General features: G+C 41.9%; 1 protein-coding gene across 4 annotated transcripts in view; it reads left to right on the top strand.

Moving 5' to 3' along the window:
* Nucleotides 1–18590, top strand: part of SORCS1 (sortilin related VPS10 domain containing receptor 1) — a 306065-nt gene extending 287475 nt beyond the window's left edge. Inside the window, exons 24-28 of one of the 4 annotated variants that reach the window (XM_064464111.1) lie at nucleotides 9941–10040; nucleotides 14980–15085; nucleotides 15260–15420; nucleotides 16751–16869; nucleotides 18219–18590. In XM_064464111.1, the coding sequence (XP_064320181.1) occupies nucleotides 9941–10040; nucleotides 14980–15085; nucleotides 15260–15420; nucleotides 16751–16869; nucleotides 18219–18275 (543 nt within the window). In that variant the 3' untranslated portion in view covers nucleotides 18276–18590. The remainder of the gene's footprint in view (nucleotides 1–9940; nucleotides 10041–14979; nucleotides 15086–15259; nucleotides 15421–16750; nucleotides 16870–18218) is intronic. The other 3 variants (XM_064464113.1, XM_064464112.1, XM_064464114.1) reach the window with 3 other exon arrangements.
* Nucleotides 18591–20623: the final 2033 nt, after the last annotated feature.

Below are 20623 nucleotides of genomic sequence, written 5' to 3'. Positions count from 1 at the left end.
TTTCTTCTACTTCATGGAAGTAGGAAGAAAGCAGGAAGGATTTAGGGGATGATTCCTGCCAATATGAACTGGAATAGCCTTGTAAGGCAAATTTTATGAGGATGTCAAGAGACTAGAAAGCACTGGAGGACAGAGCTGGGTGGTAGGCCTGGGCAGATAAGAACTTCATTAAGGCGCAGGGATGGGGCTGGGTGGTCTGCCTGCCCTCTTTGTGATGCTGGCAGTGGGGTTCAGCCACTCTGGATTGTTTTCTCTGTGCAAAGCTGAAGCAGATTATAACTGGAGGACAATATCTCCCTGCATACCCGAAAGGTCCTGCCCACCACATGGGCCTAGCATGACTGCAACTAAAAGATAAAATATTGTGCTGGGCAAAAATCCTGAAGTATCTCTCAGCTTATTACCTCAGATTCCAGGGGCAAAGATAGTCCTGAGTGAAGCACCACTGTTCTTCTGCCTCCCCATACAACATGTCCGTGGCTCAAGCTGACATACACCATGTTGGTACGGGCTATACGAGCATTGGGATAGAGGGTGTCATCAGCTCACAGACATCAGCCTCAGAGCTATGGTGAAATCCTCTGCATTGCTGAATACCTGCTACTCCACCGGGTGGCACAAAGTTTTTAGCATTTCTTTTTGGATTTGTCCCTCAATTTGTGACTGAGTGAAGTCTCCCATCAGTGCATATATCAACAGTATCTTCCCCTTTTTGTATTCTTGTTTTCTAATAGCCTTTTCATCTGCCTGACCTGTTATTGGCTGTTGCAGTTGCCTCTTGCAGTGGTCTAAAGCCTTGTTAACTTAGCTCTGGGCCTCAAACCACTAGGTCACCCATATTCTTAAGCTTTCCCTTGCTCACCTGTCATCTTTTTTTGACAATTGACTTTCCTTTGCAATTTTCCCCACCCATGTAATAAACAAAAAAGATGGAGATTTACTGATCTGCAAAACCTTCTCTCCTTTTTCTCTTTCATCCCCCTTCTCCTTTCCTCTGTCACAAATTGGCAAGGAAGCCATCTGACCCAGCTCCCCTCTGGCACTCAGCAGCTTATTGTATTTTGCCAATTGCTCCCTCTTTTTGTCCGCTTATTTTTTCACCCTATAAAAATGGAGTCTCTGTGGCTGTGGAGAAAGGAAGCCCTGACAGCGCTCTTATGACCCTTTTTATGGACAAGAAGAAATGTCATTTTCAGTGGGATTCCAGCCACTTCCCTGGCATCCTGCAGGGTCCAAATGGTAACCTTTGAAGAGAGAGAAACTATTTGCCATTTGCAGCCAGCTGTTTCTTGTGAGGAAGTATCTCCCCTGCTTCCATTAGGATGATCAGAATGTTTTTTCTTACTAGTCTGTGGGTACTGCATTCCCCTTCCTAGTTACTCCAGTAGAAAATGGTATTGTTTTCAGTGGGAACTGCCTAAGGAGGGCCCCAAAAGATGTCTCTGTCCTCAGCTCTGAAGCGTATTCTGTTACTGTTCCTGTTTTGTCATATGTTTGGCCTGTAATCTTTCACTATCCCTTTCCAAAAGTGTTTCAGAGCCCATTTCACAGCTTCTCCCTGTGCCTTAGGTCACTGGGAGCAGATGTTTTTCCTGATGACAGTTTAAGTTGCTTCTTAGGTACTTTATGATGTACAGTGTTCTTTTTCAGTAGGAACAGAAATATGGTTTGTGTTCATGAGCAAGCAACAAACTATTCAAAGGCGCGTATGTGAGTTTGTGTGTTTGCAGGTGCACACCCAAAGGAGTTATAGTTCTGGGTGTTTTTTACTAATTTGGAAGAGAAACTTCAAAGTATACAGGAACAAAATGGAAATAGTCTCACAAACACTGCAATGGAATAAGGTTTCTTAAGGAAGCACTTAATTGGTTCCTTTTTTCATGGTGTCACATCACACATGGAAGCTACTCTCCAAACCTGAGAATTGTGGTGAGCCTGTCCAGAGACATGGTGACAAATAGTTTCTGTCCCTGGAACACCTGCAGTCAGAATAGATCAGATGGAGAGGAGTTACAGAAATTAATGTTTCTACTCTGCAAAAGCCCTTGTTTCAGTACCCAAGGGAGGGAAAACCTAACTCATTCTCAAAATCAAAAGCTCGTGAAACTGCATAAAACACCACAGAAGGGCATGAAATGCACCATGCACACCCTAGGCACAAATTTATCAGGAGTATAAAGTGTGCTATAGCCCTCTCCTTCTCTTCCCCTCCTATTATCATCTCCTAAAGTTGGCATGTGTACCTGTGGTCATATGACATGGACGTGGTGATACAGCCCTGAACCCACCATATTCACATGCCCGTTACCAGAACAGAGGCAAGGGACACTCTGCGGTACTGGTGTTCTGCTCATCCAACCTGTGTTTGAAAGGGAGAAGCCATGTAAATCACGTGGGTGGTACATGCTAACTTATGTTAGCTAGAACAAGCAAGGCTGAGGGCAGCGGATAGAGTGGGAGAAAGGGAAAAGTGATAGAAACAGTAGCTGAAGAGGGAATTCAAACTACATCTCTCCACATGAAATTCCTGAAGTTGCTGCAGGCCATGGCAATCACAGAGCACCTGTGAGGTTTTTGGGCAACTTGCTTAGCCAAGCTGTATTTCATCACCTGAGCTAGACCGTTATTCTGCCGTGAGTAATGAAAGGTATAAGTGGTTTCATGGACTTTTGCCTTTACCAGTAAATCTGATACATATCTAATGACCGTGGGGGGGCTTACTTTCTTGCTGTTTCCCCTTGAGGCAGATTAAGCTGGTCTGTGTTTATCTGGTACATACTAATTTGGCTTTTTAAGCATACCTTTGGGTGTCTGTCCAGCTGCTTGGTGGTCTCTATGTACAAAATTCCCATTGACTTCAGAGGCAGCTGATGTCCACTGTCCCTTGAAAATATAGGTCTTACTTTCCCATTTTTCGAAGTCTATAATACTACTTTGTGCCACTCATATTTTATGAGTCTAAACACAGTAAGCCATGAATTGTTCGGTACAGTAATAGTGGGACTGTGGAAATTGTCCTAGGCCCTGCCTAGGACTTCACATATATACATTTCCACGCAGTTTTCCATTAGGGTGGTGCATTTGTGTCTCATGCTCTTGTTGAGACTGTGGTTAGATGATAGATGTCATTTTCTCCTTGAGTTGATGTACCACTCTCATTCAAGAGCCCCAAATTATTTTTTTTGTGTGTACACACAGTACCAGTAATTGTCATATCTGTTTGCGGATTGCATTTAGAGATGTGAACTCTGCATTCCTGATATTTCCCATGGGAGACTAAAGTACCTTTCAAAAAGTTTAACTGCCCTTGACAGCTGAAAAAGACTGCTATGTATGAGGCTGGGGAAGTTTTCTCAATGTGCAGCATGGGAGAATTCCACCTAATACATAAATACAGAATTTTTTAGGACTTCAGATTAGCTGATCCACCTCACTTTCTGCAGTCATTGTAAACTTATTCTTCACAGCTTCATAAAAATGAAAGGTCTTTTCATCCTGTAGAATCCCAAAACACTTTGCGTATTCAAAACATCTTTTATTTATGACCAGAATGTTGTGACTTTGTTTCTTTTTTCTTTTCTTTTTCTTTTTTTTTTTTAAATTGGGCCACTTGGTTCCCCTGCTTCCCTTCACTGTGGACAGACTACCAACCTGCTTAAAAATGTAGAAATAATTGACTGTGTAAAACACTGTTGTTAGAATTGCATGTTGTCACTCCAACACCACTAAAATATCCCAAAACTTACAAAAAAAGCCACCCAGAATTGCCATTGGCCTCTTGAACTGGCGTGTGGTTGTTACACCATCTTTATGGATGGACTTGGTGAATGTGATGATTACAGAATTCAGATCTGCTGCTTCAGAAGCACCAAGTTCTTTCTCTTCAGTGAAGGGCAAACCTCTAATTAATAGAATTTCAAGTAATGTTTGACTGATTTTTAGTACTAGTCCAATTGAAAATGAATGTGCATAGGAAGATATGCTACTTACCGTCCAGTAGAGGGCAGCGATACAAATACACAGGTACAATTACTCAATTTATTTCAGTGTACCATTTTACTCTATCTGAAGGGATATCTTTTTACTTATGCATTTCACAGATTATATTCTCTCCACATTGCTTGCTAGTGGAGGCTTTTTGTCAAACATAGCAATATGTCTCCTGTTAGTCAAATGAGAGGTAGGCAGAAGATAGAGGAGAATTTTACGGTGATATTTTTATATCAAGTAAAGGTTTCAGTGTTTTTATGCATTTCCCTTTAGTTCTCCATTTGCATGCCTTTACCTGGCCTATTTAAAATATCTGTAAAAGCAGAATGCAAAATAGACGTAAGAGCAACTAGTTAATGACATTTGAGGCTATTAATCTTTTCTCTGAACAGAGCTATCAGCAACGTAGCAAGCATGATGGAGTCTTTGGCAAATGGCAGCACCAGCTGGTAGGTAGCCAACTGTGCTCAACATGTTGCAGCTGTGGCCAGTATCTGTATCCAGCCAAAGACATGGGAAATGGCATGGATGACCAAATATCAAATGGGCGGTGATGAACTGAGGAGATGAAATACCTCTGGTGAATTTAACACTATGGAGAAGCCTGTGTGTGGATATATCTTAGGATTCAGTCCTTAAAGCAGATTTAGTTTTACTTCTGCTTCATTGTAGCTGATGGATCTTCTATCATTTTTTAGATGTTGTTTTTCACTACTTTCCTTTGATGTATTTCAGATGTGCCCATCACCAAAATATTTTAGCAACAAGATCATAACAGTGAACACTTTCAAATGTTATGGAAAATGGTACCAATCAGTCCTGGAAATTAAATTCCAGAAAGAGGGGTCAATAATCTAGTGTCTACTAGGAGAGGTTTTTTTAACATCTGTACCTTTGTATGCAGACCAAGCCTTTCACTGGATGCTTAAGGAAGGTTGGGCCAGTATTTAAGAAGTAAAGACAGGTGGGGGGAGAATGGAAAAATATGAACCAGAAGGGCTTTTTGCCTTAGCTTCTCTTGATCGGCTGCTTGTGTGCTGTAGAAGAGTCTGTCTATATATCTTGTCTTAATATCTTTGAGTTAATTCCTGCCATGTGACTATCAGCCCTCTTGCCTTCTTACCTTTTGCTCCGTGTACACAGCAGCCTTTGATTCTCAAGACTCCTGCTGGCCACCCTTGTTCATCTAAAGGGAATCCTGGCTTTTATGTCCAAGTTCATTCTGGGTTCATGTCAACTGGTCAGTTCTCATCCCAGAGTAACCACAGGAATGTCCTCCACATTGTGCTGTCATGGTATCTCCGGATACTAACAGCAGCTTGAATTTAGCATCTTTCATAAAAAGATCTCAGGAAACTCCTGCTGGACCCTGTAAGTCAGTGATTATGCTCTTTTCAGTGCTAAGGCAAGCAAGCTTTACGTGAAGTAACCAAGGTTATGTGGGGCGAGTAGCACAGTTTAAAGTAATCCACATTTGCCCTGACTCCTGATTCACTTTTGTAACGCTGGGTCAAGCTGCTTCCTACCAATCAATGTGCATAATTCTTTCCTTAGTTGTTTATTGATTTACTCAATGAATTGAATAGAAGCGTAGCACTCATTAGTTGAGATCCTTACACAGTATCTAAAAAATTATCTAGATCCTTAGCTAGTACATACTGGCTCAGTTGAATCACATTCAATTAGTCTAAACCAATTTACACCAGAGGTTTCAAAATTCAATAAAGGTATGGGAAAATGCCCATCTGAGTGATAATTCTGTTTCTTGGTGCACATGGTTCCTTCACAGTCCTAATTCTGACAAAAAGCTGAGAAGCCAAATTAATTTTTGTTTTGTTCCATTTTTAAATTGGAATCTCTTTTTTTCTTCATAAATTGTCTGTTATTATTATTCATTATGTGTCCTTTGATGAAAAATGATACATGAAGAATGGTTTCTATTACTGAATTATTTTTGCACATCATGCTTAATTCTGCAAATTAATCAGATAAAGTCAATGAGGCTCAGTTAAGGACCAAAACTAATTCTGAAAGCTAATTATTTTCACAAGGGAGATTCCTGAAGACTATAAATTAGGAGGTTGCTATTCTGAGAAGTTTTGTCTTCAGCTGAGTTAGTTGCATCTTTAGGACTGAGAAAGGAACAGGGGCAGGCCTGAGGCCAACCTGTTCCCCTGATGAAGGTCTAGCTGTTCAATTAGAGCGGTATAGTTATTTTTGAAACAGGCAAAGTACTTTGATGTTTCCTTATCTGCTTTTTGAACAAAACTGCGTCCATGGTACCGCTTTGAATGCAGAAATACAGAAGGCACAAGACCCAAAATATTTCCCGTTGAAACCTTTTCATTACCTTGTGACTCCATTGTGTGGAGATTTACTTCGAAGACACTTTATTAGTGTTTTAAACAAATTATATGAGAGTCACAACCACTCCTAGGTTAAAGTCTGATAAGCTGTGATCCACTGAGCTAGAAATAGACCTGATAGAATAAGAAAGGCGGAAGACACACTTCTCCAATCTCAGAGTGAGTGTCCTGAGTGATCTGTGGTTCACAGATCCCCTTGGGAACACGTGAGGACCAGAAACATTGTCAGGTCCAAGTCTGGAGAGCAGTGTCCAATCCCAATGTGAGTTTGGCCCCTTAGCTGTGTGTGACCAACATGTTAACCTCAAATACTGAAGTTTATAAACCATTATATGTGGTTTCTATTTCAGATAATTTATAAAGAACATAAATGCTTTTTTTCTCCCTCTTTCTATACTGTCTCTATGTCTGTTTCAAAGGGAATCTGATTTTCCATGCAAAGAGAAATGAAAATATTGTACCAAGCAAGGAAACATTTTAAAAACATGTCTGAATGCATCTGTTCTTCCCTCAGACGTGTGTGTCAGGAATCTCCAGAGCTGCCTGAGGAAGGCAGATGTCTGATTCTCACAAGAGCTTCTGGTCCTTTTTAAGGTCTCAGGCTGTTATTAATTTTTTCACTTGTTCAGATTCCATAAAGACCCAGGCAAAAAAACCTGCACCCAAAAAGCCACCAGGAGAGCATATAATTAATTAAGCCAAGGAAATATGCTGTATACTCTGAGCAGCATGAACAGTTGCTGCCTGTTTTGGTGCTTTGCATATAGTCCTGGAACAGAGATGGCTATTTGAAGCTTCTGCTGAGATACTGGTAGTTTTAGGCAGAAATCATTTTATTCTGAGTTGCATTTGTACTGGATGTAGTACAACAAGGTCCTCATTCATGATCAGATAACAATGCAATTCTATAATAATAAACTTCAGTTGTGACTGTTTCTTTCTCTCTTTCTTTATTTTTCTTACCAGTTCATCCTTACTGTGTCTCCCCTTTCTATTATTCCTTTTCATTGGCTTGCCAGACAATAATATTGGTTGAGCTTTCTCTCACACACTCACCTTGCTGGCTGGGAGGCTGCCACGGCACCTCTCAGCTGTAATGTTCCTGCTGGTGCTGTTGCTTTGCCCTCCTCACTCTGCACCGCAGGAGTCCTCAGGCAGGCCAGGTGAGATCTCAGGTTCCTTCATGTCACTGGTGCCAAACAAAGTCTCTGGTCCTTTCTCATCATGACTTTCTTGAAGTTCTCCTATTCTTCCACTTCTTGCCTGAATCCTTGATGAAACCATTCTCCCCAATACAAGATAGCAACATTTGCTACCTGCATTCCCAGTTATACATCACATTAAGCCTCTTTGTGTACAGAAGGCATCACTATGGCATTTTGTGCAGCTATCACAATGTGCTGAAGAGGAATGACACAATGCGGTTGGCTTTTTTCTTCAGTTTACTGTCTTGCAGTTGCTTTTTTTCATAGGCTCAGCTGCCCCAGCAGCATCAGAATCTCAGAGCACAAAGGAAGATAATACCTGCAGGGGTATGGAGGAGGGTTGTTAGGTCATGTTTGGGACTGGAAGTGGCCAGGATTATATTCTTTCCAGTATTTCCATGAGCCATTAATGTACCTGGTTTACAGCGTATCCATCTGCATCTGTGCTCCAGTTTTAGAGATGAAGCACTCTTTATAGTTGTCAATCTTGGTTATTAATATGCTCAAATTCTTAAAGAGGGATATAATTTGCTTCCCAGGCTTTCTTCATGTACAGTACATCTTTGTGTCACCATCCCTGCTTCTGTAGGCTCAGCAGATGGCTCTTTGTAAGCAGGTGGTATTTTTTCTTACTATTGGAAGAAATATATTTACTGCTCATTCTGGCACCCATGAAAAAATTGTAAACTTTAAAGAGATATATTAAAAAATATAAATAAAATGCCTGTAAAAGTTATTGCCAAATTGATATTGGACCAAAGGCACCTATTCAAGTGATCAGCAGCCAGAAATGAAGTGTACAAGCCAAGAGTATTGAAAGAACCATTAAGAATGTTAAAAAAATAAAAGAGGCAGATAAATCTCATACTGTGATAAATGATAGCCAAGGAACATCTAATCATATCTGGGCAGCATTTACTGAAATAACTCAACCAGACAAAAATGAAGAACATGAAAAAGATGGTGTAAAAATTATTGGAATGTTCTTTTTTCTGACAATTTTTCATTAATCTTCAAGAAGGAATAAGGATTTATTTAAAACAAATTAAATTAAGTGGTGAGCACTAGAATATGGTTCCTCTTGATCTTGGTATGGCTATAAAAACACATCCTTCTCAGCAACTGCATATTAAGGGTTGTGGCATGAGCATTTTTTTCCAGTTTTCCAACCCTAATAAACCAACATGCAGAACAGTGGCTATATTCATTTGGAAAATTTCTCACTGCTTTAAGAAAATGTGAAATACATGAAACATCTAGTGAATTAATATACAAAGGACACAACAAACTATCAATACCATGTTGATAGGCTTTCATTCCTTCATTAATCTATCTGGATTTTTGCTCTTAATGGCAACATGCCTGAAATGTATATAATTAACTGATATGGAGAAAGTGCCTCTGTGCATATTGTGTCAAACTGACTTGAAAAAAAGGAATGTTTACCAGCATATTGGACCAAAGCTTGGCTTTTTCACTGTACAAATACAGATTTCATGGGGTCTTATCTCAGCAAATGCTAATCTTTTCTGTTGTGTCCTTTAAGGAGGAATAGCCTGCTTTGTTTCTGCTAGAGCTCTACTGTTGTCATCAGAGTTATGGCAAGATAATCTAGTCTTCTAAAAGCTCTGTGGAGTGTCTCTCTCATGAAAGAGCGAATATAAGAGCATGTTCTCCCTCTGTGCAACCCATAAGAATAGATGGAACATGCATTTTGTTTAAACCACACTCTGTAGTCAGTTAACACTTTCAGATTCAAGCTGGTTCTGGTAAGTACTTAAGGATCAGGGAGCAGCCAGCTTGAAACTCAGAGCTGGATGAAATTAAATTTGGTTTTAGGACTTGAAATTTCAGTGCAATCTGGGGAAAGGACTTAAACTATTAATTTTTATTCAGGTATATCATGTGTTATGAACATGCTCTAATTTCATAGAGCTGGCCACTTGATGAGCAAGAAGTTATTTGCTATGAGTGAATGAGTGGTAACAATTGAAATGTTTCTCTTTGCTTGAGTAGGAAATGGAGTTTACTGATGTGCCGTTGCTGGCTGGTCCTGCAGACACACATATGGGTGTAATGCTCCTTCGGGGCTCAATTCCCTTTTCCTACTGGGCCTTTCCTAGAAAGGTGTGACAGGGCAAGTTGTTAGTATCAGTCATGGCTAACCACACAGAACCCACTCCGGACATAGTACTAGAAGTGTTCAGCTGCCACAAAACCTCTCATTGTAAGGTGATAGGAAATTGTGCTCAGAAAGGCTGGTGCCTCTGCAAAATCTTTGTTTTGCATGCAGCTTCATTTCCTACTCACCTGTTGGCAATATAAACCAATGATCAAGAAACAAATGTATTTCTTATTTTTTTCCTTTTTTTTTTCCAGATTTCAGAAACACTGATCCAGAAACTGAACCAAAACCTTGTCCATTTTGAGTTGAAGCCGGGGGTTCGAATCCTTGTCCATGCTGCCCATTTAACAGCAGGTCAGTGTTCTTTTTCTGTGTACACCCTCTCTGTTGCTCTGTAGCGCAAGCAGTATATTCCTTGGTGGTAGTAGCGTGCTATCAGCTGTATTTTAAACGCTTCTTATTTTTATGTCACAATAACAACTTGGTGTATGGGCAGACATTAGAATGCCTGCTCCACTTCCCCTTTCTTTTTAATGCCAAAAAGATATAGTGTTATTTACATTTACAGCTTATCGTTTTGTTTATTTATGTGCAAGAATTTGCTGTTGTTGTTGGAAATGCAATATAACTAGTAGTAGAAATGTGTACTTCTTGGCTGGCTCTGAAATATTCAACAACTAAGCAGCACCATGGTGTATTTAGCCTGGATCACACAGTGCAAAGGTTACCAGCTAGCATTGGATATATTCAGATATTCCAGAGTCAATGAACATTCAAAGCAACTTAGCACAGTTCAGAAGTTGTTTGGCTGTCTGAAAGACTAGAATCAATTTACATATGCACACACACAAGCTTAAGCAATTTGGACTTTAACTAATCCTATGTCAAAATGAACCATCTCCAAAGTCCTGATATGTATTTATATGCATCTCTGTGTGTTCTGTGCTAAACCCTCATTTCACAACACAGGCCCTATTTAAATGTTACAACAGATGAGATGGACAAATCCACGTTCAGATTCTTAGGAATTCCTTTTCTCCAGGAGTTGCTGTTAATTCTAATCAGTTCATATCAGCTTCTTTTGCTAGCTTGCAAACAAAAAGCCTCAGTTCACGTGTACCATCTTTTTATGGTACGAACAAGGCTGCCCAAGCTGGTGTCAGTCATGTGTTGCCTTGTCCAGGGAACAGGAGGGAAGGAGAAAGAGGAGCAGGAAGGGAAGGAGAAGAGACTGTTAAGAAAGAGTATAATGTGGCTGCATTTAAATCCAGCAGAAGAAAACCTTAGTTTTTGCAATATTTCATTTTTCCTAAGCAGAACTTGCTAATATCTACCCTGGGGATATCACTGCATGTTTCTGCTTTCCATTAGCTGTGGAACAGATGATCAGATGCTTACTTTTAGACATGTAAGAAACAAAGCCATAAAAACCAGAGACGCAGCACAGCTGATTAATATCTACAGAAAAAAAAAAACCAAACCCGCAACGTCTTGAAAAGTGAGTTTAGCATTTTTTCTTCTGTAGATTGTAAAAAAAAAAAAAAAGACATACGACACAGAAGAATTGCATGACTTTACATTTAAGATTTAAATTAGCATACATTTTACATAACGGCTGTTATAAGGGAAGCAATCCTTGGCCTGAATTTTCAAGAATGACCAATGATACTGTATGTACTTTCAGAAAATGCTCAGTGCCCATGTCAGAAAAGAAGGCTCTCTGAAAGCATCTTAATGTGAGCTCCAAACATGGAGTTACCTGCAATTCCTCACAATTTTACAAATTTCTTTCTGTGCGTTTACTCTGCCAATGCTGTTTTCCATTTTGGTCAATTGATCATTAAAGTCAAGATCAAATCCCAAATGAACATTTAGAAATTACTCCTCTGGCCCTGAATATCCTGTAGGCCTTTTCTAATAAATTAGAGTTAGAATAACATTAGCAATTCCTGGGAAAGGCTCATCTTTACCTCTTGCTACAGAAGGAACATTCCTGATCTTGTGTAGTGGAAACAGATGGCACTTAAAATCACATCTCCTGCCCTGCCTTTAATAGAAGATGAACCTGAATCCAAGAGTTGTGCTGTATGTAGGAGCCCCCTGCAGCTTCATGGAGAGAAATTCTGGGCATTTCTGCGTGATGGAGTGCTCATGGTCCCCAGCTACTGCATCCCTGCTCAGAGCTGGCTAAAAGCCGAGTAGCTCCCTGGGTAGATCGTTAGCGGAGGTACTGTAGCACTTTTCTGGGCTGCTAAACCTTGTCCGCTGCCCTGTGTGAACAAAAAGGCAGGGTCTGTCAGGGTGGCATACTGCCATGCTAAATAACAGTATGGCCTCTGGGCACGTGCTGGCCTGTTTCTTGCTAGCTCAGGGTGAAGCAGGGGGTGCTGGGCTCAGATATGCTGTGTAAATACATAATCTTTGTGCTTGCCGAAAATGCACATTTTTATTTGTATTTATGCACACACCAGGAATGAGTACATTTTGTCCATAGTAGATGCAAACACTCATTTGTCCTGCAAGGTAGGCTTTGTTGTACCCCTCTTCGAAGCCACTGGTGAGATGTGAGTGATTGCTGTAACTGACTTCACAGTGTCCTATAGGAACACTACAGAATTTTGTCTCTTGCAGAAATATGATTCAGTAAGAATACAAAATGAGCCTGGACTGCCAAACTAGGTATTAAAAAGCCCAGAAAGCAGCCAATTTGAGGTCTTTGAGGGAACATGACTCCTTGTCAAGCTGCAAATGTCATGACTCTGTTCCGTGTCTAAATAAAAGGCCCAATTTCATGACATCAGAACTTCAGAATAGTTTAGAATTTGACAAAACACCAAAAGAGAAATTTACCTTGCTGCTGAAAACTATTGTTTTGGTTGTCAAGGAAGAAGCATAATTGTCCTTTTGAAATCCAAGTTTTATAAATAAATTAAATAAAATAAAGGAGGGAAAGCTGGAAACCATGCCAGCACCAGAAGCAGTCCCTAGGAAACACAATCCAGTGGGATGCACAGAGCCCAGAGGTACTGCTCTGGTCTATGGTATCCCTTCTTTCACAGCCTTTTCACTAGGACTCTGTGTTGGACTCCGGACATCTGTGGGCTGTAGCTGACTGAACCACAAAACTCAGCATGTGTTTGTGTAAGTGTACACATATGTATATGTATGCCTACATTTATGTTCCCATGCCTCAGTGCACATGTATGTTCCTCCCTGTGTATGTGCCTGATCATGCAGAGCAGAAATTTCTGCAGCAGAGGAGCTGCAGGGAACAAAAGTGCAGGTATCTAAACTAGCTTGGTGTGGATATTGAAGCAGAACCTGCACAAATGACCCGCTGTGTGTCTGTGTGTGTGCTATGTCAGCATGTGCATTCCCCGGAGCGCAGAAGAATGACAGGCGTTGGGCTCAGCACATTTCACGCCTCGGTCTTCTTTGTTCAGGCCACACTGGAGGAAGGATTAATTTACGGCAATTATGGACAACAGTTTGCAATCCATTCATCATGTTCATTCCTTCCTCTCATGAAAGCAATATTAAAATAATAGAATCATAGAAGCATTTAGGTTGGAAAAGACCTTTAAGATCATCAAGTCCAACCATTAACTAGCACTGCCAAGTCCACCCCTAAACCATGTCCCTAAGCACCACATCTACATGTCTTTTAAATACATCCAGGGATGGTGACTCTACCACCTCCCTGGGCAGCCTGTTCCAATCTTGACAACCCTTTCAGTGAAGAAATTTCTCCTAATATCCAATCTAAACCTCCCGTGGCACGACCTGAGGCCATTTCCTCTTGTCCTATTGCTTGATACTTGGGAGAAGAGACTGACATCACCTCGCTAAAGCCTCCTTTCAGCTAGTTGTAGAGCCCAATAAGTCTCCCCTCAGCCTCCTTTTCTCCAGGTTAAACTAATGTCCCCAACCTAACAGACAACAACCTCAACTCTAAGGCAGAGTAAAATATACCAATATTACTCACAAAGGAGTTAAGTAGCTGTTTATTACTAGGCTCTCAGCGCAGCATTATAACAAGAACTTTAAGTGATGCTGAGCCTGAATCAGTTAGAGAACCACTTTGTCATCCCACAGAACTGCAGAGACCCACAAAATACAGATGCAGAGGGAACAGAGTAGAGATGTGTGAGGAATTCATAATAATGGATCATTTCATCCCAGTGCCTCACCTTCCAAGTGCCAGGTCCTGCACTTTGGTCACAACAACCCCATGCAACACTACAGGCTTGGGGAAGAGTGGGTGGAAAGTTGGGTGGCGGAGCTGCTGGTTGACAGCCAGCTGAACATGAACCAGCAGTGTGCCCAGGTGGCCAAGAAGACCAACAACATCCTGGCTTGTATCAGGAATAGTGTGGCCAGCAGGAGCAGGGCAGTGATTGTACCCCTGTACTTGGCACTGGTGAGGCCACACCTTGAATGCTGTGTTCAGGTTTGGGCCCCTCGGGACAAGGACATCGAGGTGCTGGAGTGTGTCCGGAAAAGGGCAATGAAGCTGGTGAAGGCTCTGGAGAACAAGTCTTATGAGGGGCGGCTGAGGGAACTGGGGTGCTTAGTCTGTAGAAAAGGAGGCTGAGGGGAGACCTTATCACGCTGCAACTGCCTGAAAGGAGAAAAGAGAGTAGAACATGTTCAGAAGAGTAGGAGAGGGATAAAAGAAGGAACTGAAAATGTCAGAGGTGTGAGAAGAGCTTGCCATGATAAGGCAGGGATGCTAAGGCAGTGTCTATGAAGGGCACTGTACTTCTGGTTGGGAAGGAACAGGATTGAGCAGAGAACAATACATTTGGTGAGCATCATTGCTTCAGTAAAACTGAGCAGCCAGTTGCTCTTTATTCACTATGCATTGGGAGCTACCCAAACTAGCTCTAAGCAAAATAGAAAGTCCACATGACAAATTAGCCCACAGGTAGCTCCAGGGTCATCCATAAAATGCCAGTTTTGGTACCCAAGGGACTTTATTTGCAGCTACCTTAGGTAATTGTCTGCAATATGAGAGAGTATGTTTCAGGCAGTCCTCTAATGGGCCAGAGAAGAGGAGAGAGGCTTCTGAGGAGAAAGCTATGGGACTTCACATCAAGGGGTAGGCTGAGCACCACAAGTGGTATGAACCCTGATTTCTTCCCAGGTGGAGAAAGGGAGAGAAGCCCTGGAGATATGTGGACAGATGAGGCCTGCTGCAAGTGCAATGAGGGGAGAATGAACTATGTAGCTGGAGAGAGCAATTTTCACTCCAGGCTGGGGACGGCTCTAACCTTCTTCCCCTCTCTTGCAGCTCCCCTGGTGGACCTCACTCCCAGTCACAGTGGTTCAGCTATGCTCATGCTCCTGTCTGTTGTTTTTGTGGGACTAGCTGTGTTTGTAATCTACAAGTTCAAAAGGTATGACCCTCCCTGAGCCATTTCCTTCTCCCTATTGCTGCCTTTCGCTGAGGTGTTTGGGTTTTGTTTTGCTGCATTTTCTTTTTCGCAGTGATTTGTTTCTTGGTTTGTAAAAGCTGATACTACATCATCTGCCAGAGTACCCCACAATGATGGTTTCTGTTAATGTTTTAGGAAGATTCCTGGCCTTAATATATATGCACAGATGCAGAATGAAAAAGATCAAGAGATGGTCAGTCCAGTCAGTCAGAGGGAAAGCATACCTAATGTCCCTCAAAGTGAGCTGATGAGCCCTGAGCAACTAGTAGATGAGAAGTTGGAAGTCCAGCCCATAGGTAAATAACTTGCAGCATCCTGCAGCTGGTCAGACTCTGAATTATAATTGGCTAACCCTTTTCTCAGCCTCCCCCCTTCCCATATTCCTGCACACTCCTCCTCCTATCCTCTTCTGCTGCAGCATTAGTTTTGCTACAGGAAACCTTGCTAACTCTTCCCTCTCCCTCACTGCCACGTGATGAAAGGGAGGGGGACATCTTCAGGCTTTTCTCTCTCCTAGTTGCTCTATGTAGATATCCTCCCCTTCTCAAAGATCCTGCTGGAACTTAACTTGCTCTCTAAGGCAATTTAATTTATTTTGATGGGGCTGATACAGTTGCGGGGCTAAACCCCACATCCAGGAGAACTTCAGCCACCCTCACCTGGACCATGGAGGTGAGCAGGTGATTCGGTAAGTCAGATCTAAAAGCTAAATATTCATTGATGTTTTGACTGCTGTGGCCTTTGTGCTGTGCCAGAACTTGTTGCCAGTGGCAATGCTAGCCTGGCTGATTCCCAGGGAAATCAAGCAAAACCTGGGATCTCAGCACTGGAGAGCTGCGTTTGCCCCCAGGCTGATTTTTCCCACAGGCCTCTGTGGTGGAAAATTTGCTAAGCAGGCTTTCATAGGACCTAAAGCAAATAGACTTGAAGTGGGCACACTAGGATCAGTCACATATTTACTCATGCTTATATGTTTTCATTTGAAAGCGTGGGGACAAAGCAGGGAGTTTCCAGTCTGGGGGCATATTCTGCTAGAGCCAGCATTGCTCGGGCATTGGCCAGGCATTGTTCAGCTTCACTTGTGAGGTGACAGTCCCGCAGGCCCAGACCAGAGGTACAGTACAGGGCCTCTGCAAGTAAGGACATCGACCTATTTTAGAGGAATTAAAATTTATAGCTGTTTTCACTTAGACAGGAGTGAAGCATAGTCTTAACTGAGTTCCCTTATTTTCACAATTTCATCAGCTTAACCAAAACTTAGATCCCACCTGAGAATGCCCCTAAAATGTATGGGAGTGTTTGCTAAAGCAGGCTTGGAGTTATAGCTACTGCAGAGAGGGAGAAAGGGGAAGGGCAATTAAAGGAGGGAATATAATGTGCTAAGATTGTGACCTGTGAAACAACCTGGGAGGAAAAAGAAGAAAGTCTCTTGATGAAACTGATGTCTAAGCTGGAAGCCCCACTGCAATCAATATTGATCTCTCCTCACCTGTTCACTAAGGAGACATCTGGTAGCTATTAAAAGCTTTAAAGCAGCTATTCATCAGCAACCCTGGACATCCCTGCTTAGCAAAACACAGGATGGAGTGAGGGGTCCAACCTTCCCATGTGGTGTTCCCCATACAGAGCAACCCCAGGCCACAGTCCAGAACCCAAGGAAAGGAAATGCAACCAAGGTAGTCTGGACAGAGGACTTCCAAAAGGCTTGTGGATCACCAAGAGGTTTCAAGCCAAGACCCGGAGCGGTGGGTCCTAAACTTTAACAATTCTTTTTTTCATTTTGTTTTTTTTTATTTTTTTCTTTTTCCCCCAGAAGCCTCCAAGGCAAAATTGATGTAAGTTGTAAGATGGTAAGGGAGAAACACCCAATTTCAGGTCAGGAACTCTCTTTCTAGTTACATAGGCTTTGACCTTCCCCTTTCTAAAGGAATGTAATGACCATGGTTCAGGCTGCTCCGTACATAGGGAAACACATGTTTTCACAGGTGTCTCAGACTGAAGTGGCAAAAGTCAGTCACCTGCTAGCTTTATTCAAGGTACCTTCAAAACTGCTCTTGCTGGTGTTGAAAACTAAACCTCTGTTGGAAACTGAAGCCTCTAGGATGAGAGTAGTCAAAAGCCAGTTTTGGGGGTAGGTTTTAATTTGGTGCAACTATGGTATTTCTGGCTTTCTATGATATCCAACCTTTTGTGTGTTTCTCAGCTGCGCTATTGGACACTGTATTGAACCAGAAATTGGCCTTTTATAACTCCTTGTTTTGCACCTGTAACTGCATTAGCAAGCACAAAAGGTAAATGTGTGGAATACATAGACTCAATTCTCTAGCAAAAGGAATCAGTCCAACAAACTTCCTAAGAGTCTTTTTCCATCCTGTCAGTAAGATGAATGAGGAAACTGAATCAGAGCTCTTTGACAAAATGAAAAGGTCTGGACCTAGGTGTTAACAGAATAGAAAGTGCAAAAGCTCTTCACTCTCCTATACAATCACTCATCTGTTTCTGGAAATTAGCAATTTTTTTTAAATGAGCTTTCTTTCTTTTGGGAAAACAAAGCAAGACTGTAATTGGGTGTTTCTCTTTTGTATGCTTGTTCAGAGGCCAGGTTTTTTCAACCCCTTTGACTAATATTCAGGGATCTTTCCTTGGAGGAATCTGAATGAATGTCCCTGGATCATATAATTTTCTCTCCAAACTCTGGCAGCAAAACCCCACAGTTCCTATTTTCTGGATGCGAGTGGTTTAGGCTCTTCTTTTGCAAATGCCAAACTTAAGGTTATTCATGAAATCTCCAACACCTTATAATTGCAAATGAGTTACACATTTCCTCTGAGGACCTCAACCCCTCCTTCCCTCCACCCTTCTGTTCTGGCCTCTCCCTCTTCTGTTCAACATGGGTGAATCATCTTCAGTAGCAAAAGAACAGGACATCACCTTCAGTGTTTTGAATGACAACAAAACATTTCTGGGAAGAACATATCAGTCTGGAACAGTTGAGTCCCAAAGGCCAGCAAGGTGATACCTTCAAACATCTTCCTTGGCTAAATGCACTTGTTATTTTCTGACTCTCTTATTTTGTTCTTTTTTTTTGCCACAGGAAGTATTTCCACAGCTGCTGAGCCCCAGAGCACAAAAGAAATCCCTACTTATGTAAATGGTTGAATTGAGGACACCGATATATATCTATATCTAAAAAAAGAGGAGAGCTCACTGCATTTGGACTTTTTAATTCTTCAGACGACAAAGGGTTTTTAGCTTTAAGCCTGTGCATGTGGACATTATACTGAGACCATAGTGGAACTGCATTGTACAGGTGTTCAGTTTTAAGGGGGGGGGTGGGGGAACCGGTACCACTATTCACTCCTGCGGCCCTTCCCCTCACCCTTCCACTCTCTTTTTTCTGACCTGTCTCTAATTTGTAGAAAATTCATAATGATATAGGCCAAGAATATGCATGGGGGTCTCTTCTTTAGGGAGAGGGGTGGGCTGGGATGTGGGGGGAGAAGGGCTGGGGGAGGTGGGAGGGGGTGTTTAGGGTTCTTGGCTTTAGATTTAACTGCTCTTTTAGCACTTTGGGCTGCGGGAGGGCTAGCTGGCCCAGCAGACTTTCATAGGAGACACAAAAAATCACACTGGAGTTTAAAGGCACTGAAAATATTCTTGGTCAGTCTGGTTTATGTCTTTGTTTGGACTCTGCCCTTCGTTTCTCTAGCTGCAGCTGCTGCCTGTGCCCCACGGCTGCCACGAGGCTGAGTGCTAGTGTAGGTGATCCCAATCGCAAGGCCAGGTTCTTTCTTAAACAGCTTTTTTAGCCTACTCACACTAAGGTATCCCACTGATAGCACTGTTGAAAGCTAACTTTCTGCCTCCTAACCTTGAATGGAACAGAACTAGCATGCATTACAGCAGGGAGATCTGTCCATACTGCACTTGTAGGAGGTTATTGCCAGCATGAAGTTATACTGTACTTTGTACCAGCCTTACAACTTCCATTTTGGATAAGAGAAAACCCTAGTAACACCCTCAGCTGCATTTAGTGCTCATGTTTTGATACGCCTGGGGAAGTCCCAGGAGACCTTTGCCTTTTGGGAGTCACCCTAAGGCCTGTCAATTTTATGAAAGACACCTTGTCCATAGAATAGGGAGCAGGGAAAGGTCTATACACAGTTTTCTATGGCCTTCTTGGCACCCCCCCTTGGTTGCAGATCCGCAAACTCCTGCCACTCTGGGCAGAGGAGGGAGAATAAAGGAGGATTTGGCCTGAGACTGTTGCCATGCATTTTGAGTCCTAGCACTGTGCCCAGGACCACTCCTGTACAAGATTTGATTTCTTACCAGTAACATAAGCTCATACCTTACACTGCAACTGGAAATGAGGCTGCTGGACATGTTCACATAGACTATGCAAAGGAACAGCAGGAAAGAAGGCTTAGCATACCTCAAACAAGTCCTCCCAAGACACTGGATATCTGGCTGAAGCCTAATTCGGGGTCATAACAGCTGTTGATTTCCAACTCAGGTAAACCTAGCACCAGGATTTTGGTTTTAAGTGCAAAGAAAGACAGTAACCAACGTACACTTACTTGACTACGTCAGGTGAAGGCAAATAGAGGCCGATTCATAATTAGTGTAACACACTTAGGAGGCACCCTGATTCCTGACGTGAGCCAGTTTTAGTCAATAGACATTGCACATGGCAACCTGAGTCAAAAACAGGAGAAAGCAGCATTGTTGTCATTGCCCAGAGTCCTGGGGCGGGGGTTTGGTGGTGGTGCGTTTGAATTTTTCTGTCACGAATTGGGCATAAGCCCAAATCAACCTACTTGCTGGCAATGAAAAAAAGTGGTACCACGTGTAAGAACATTAGACCCATAGTAGTTAAAGGATAAATACAGTACAGAGTCCTCTGCCTCCTTCTGTAGTTTCTCTGAAGGCAGGTAGAAACACAGCAGTTTGTATGGCTTTGCTGTTGTCTTTGCAACTACAGCTTTAAGAAAGATGGGAAAATTTTGGCAGCAACTGTATAATATTCCCCACTGAAGTCCAACATTAGCCAACTTATTTTTATAGTAAGCCAATCAAAAAGTTTTCTTATAGTGTTGGAACTATTTCTAGTTTTAAAATTACTTTTTTTGATGTACTTTTTCATCTTATTTTTCCCTTTCGTTAAATACAATGTAGCGTAATGTATAATTGCTATTGTTTATTGCTTTTACAGTCATATTTATTAAACAGATTATGTCTCTAAGTGAAGGCCCGTGTTTTTGTTGCTCATTTTAGCTCTCTGCCCCTGACTGGGATCACTAACAACAATAAACAGTAGGAAGATGGTAACTTCCAAAATAAAGGGGTGATCAGTAGAAGTGGGAGAGGGTGGTGATAGTATGCTTCTGAAAATATAGTTCCTAGAAGCAAGACGCTAATATGAAGGTAACTTACTCAGCTGTCAAAGTGTTTCATAAAGTAAGGCTTGATATTATTATCTCTGATTTATGGATGGGA

The sequence above is a fragment of the Phalacrocorax carbo genome, chromosome 12, assembly GCF_963921805.1.
Source record: "Phalacrocorax carbo chromosome 12, bPhaCar2.1, whole genome shotgun sequence".
Taxonomy (NCBI): Eukaryota; Metazoa; Chordata; class Aves; order Suliformes; family Phalacrocoracidae; genus Phalacrocorax; species Phalacrocorax carbo.
The sequence above is the reverse complement of the archived record's forward strand: the minus strand, read 5'-3'. Positions and strand labels throughout refer to the sequence as shown.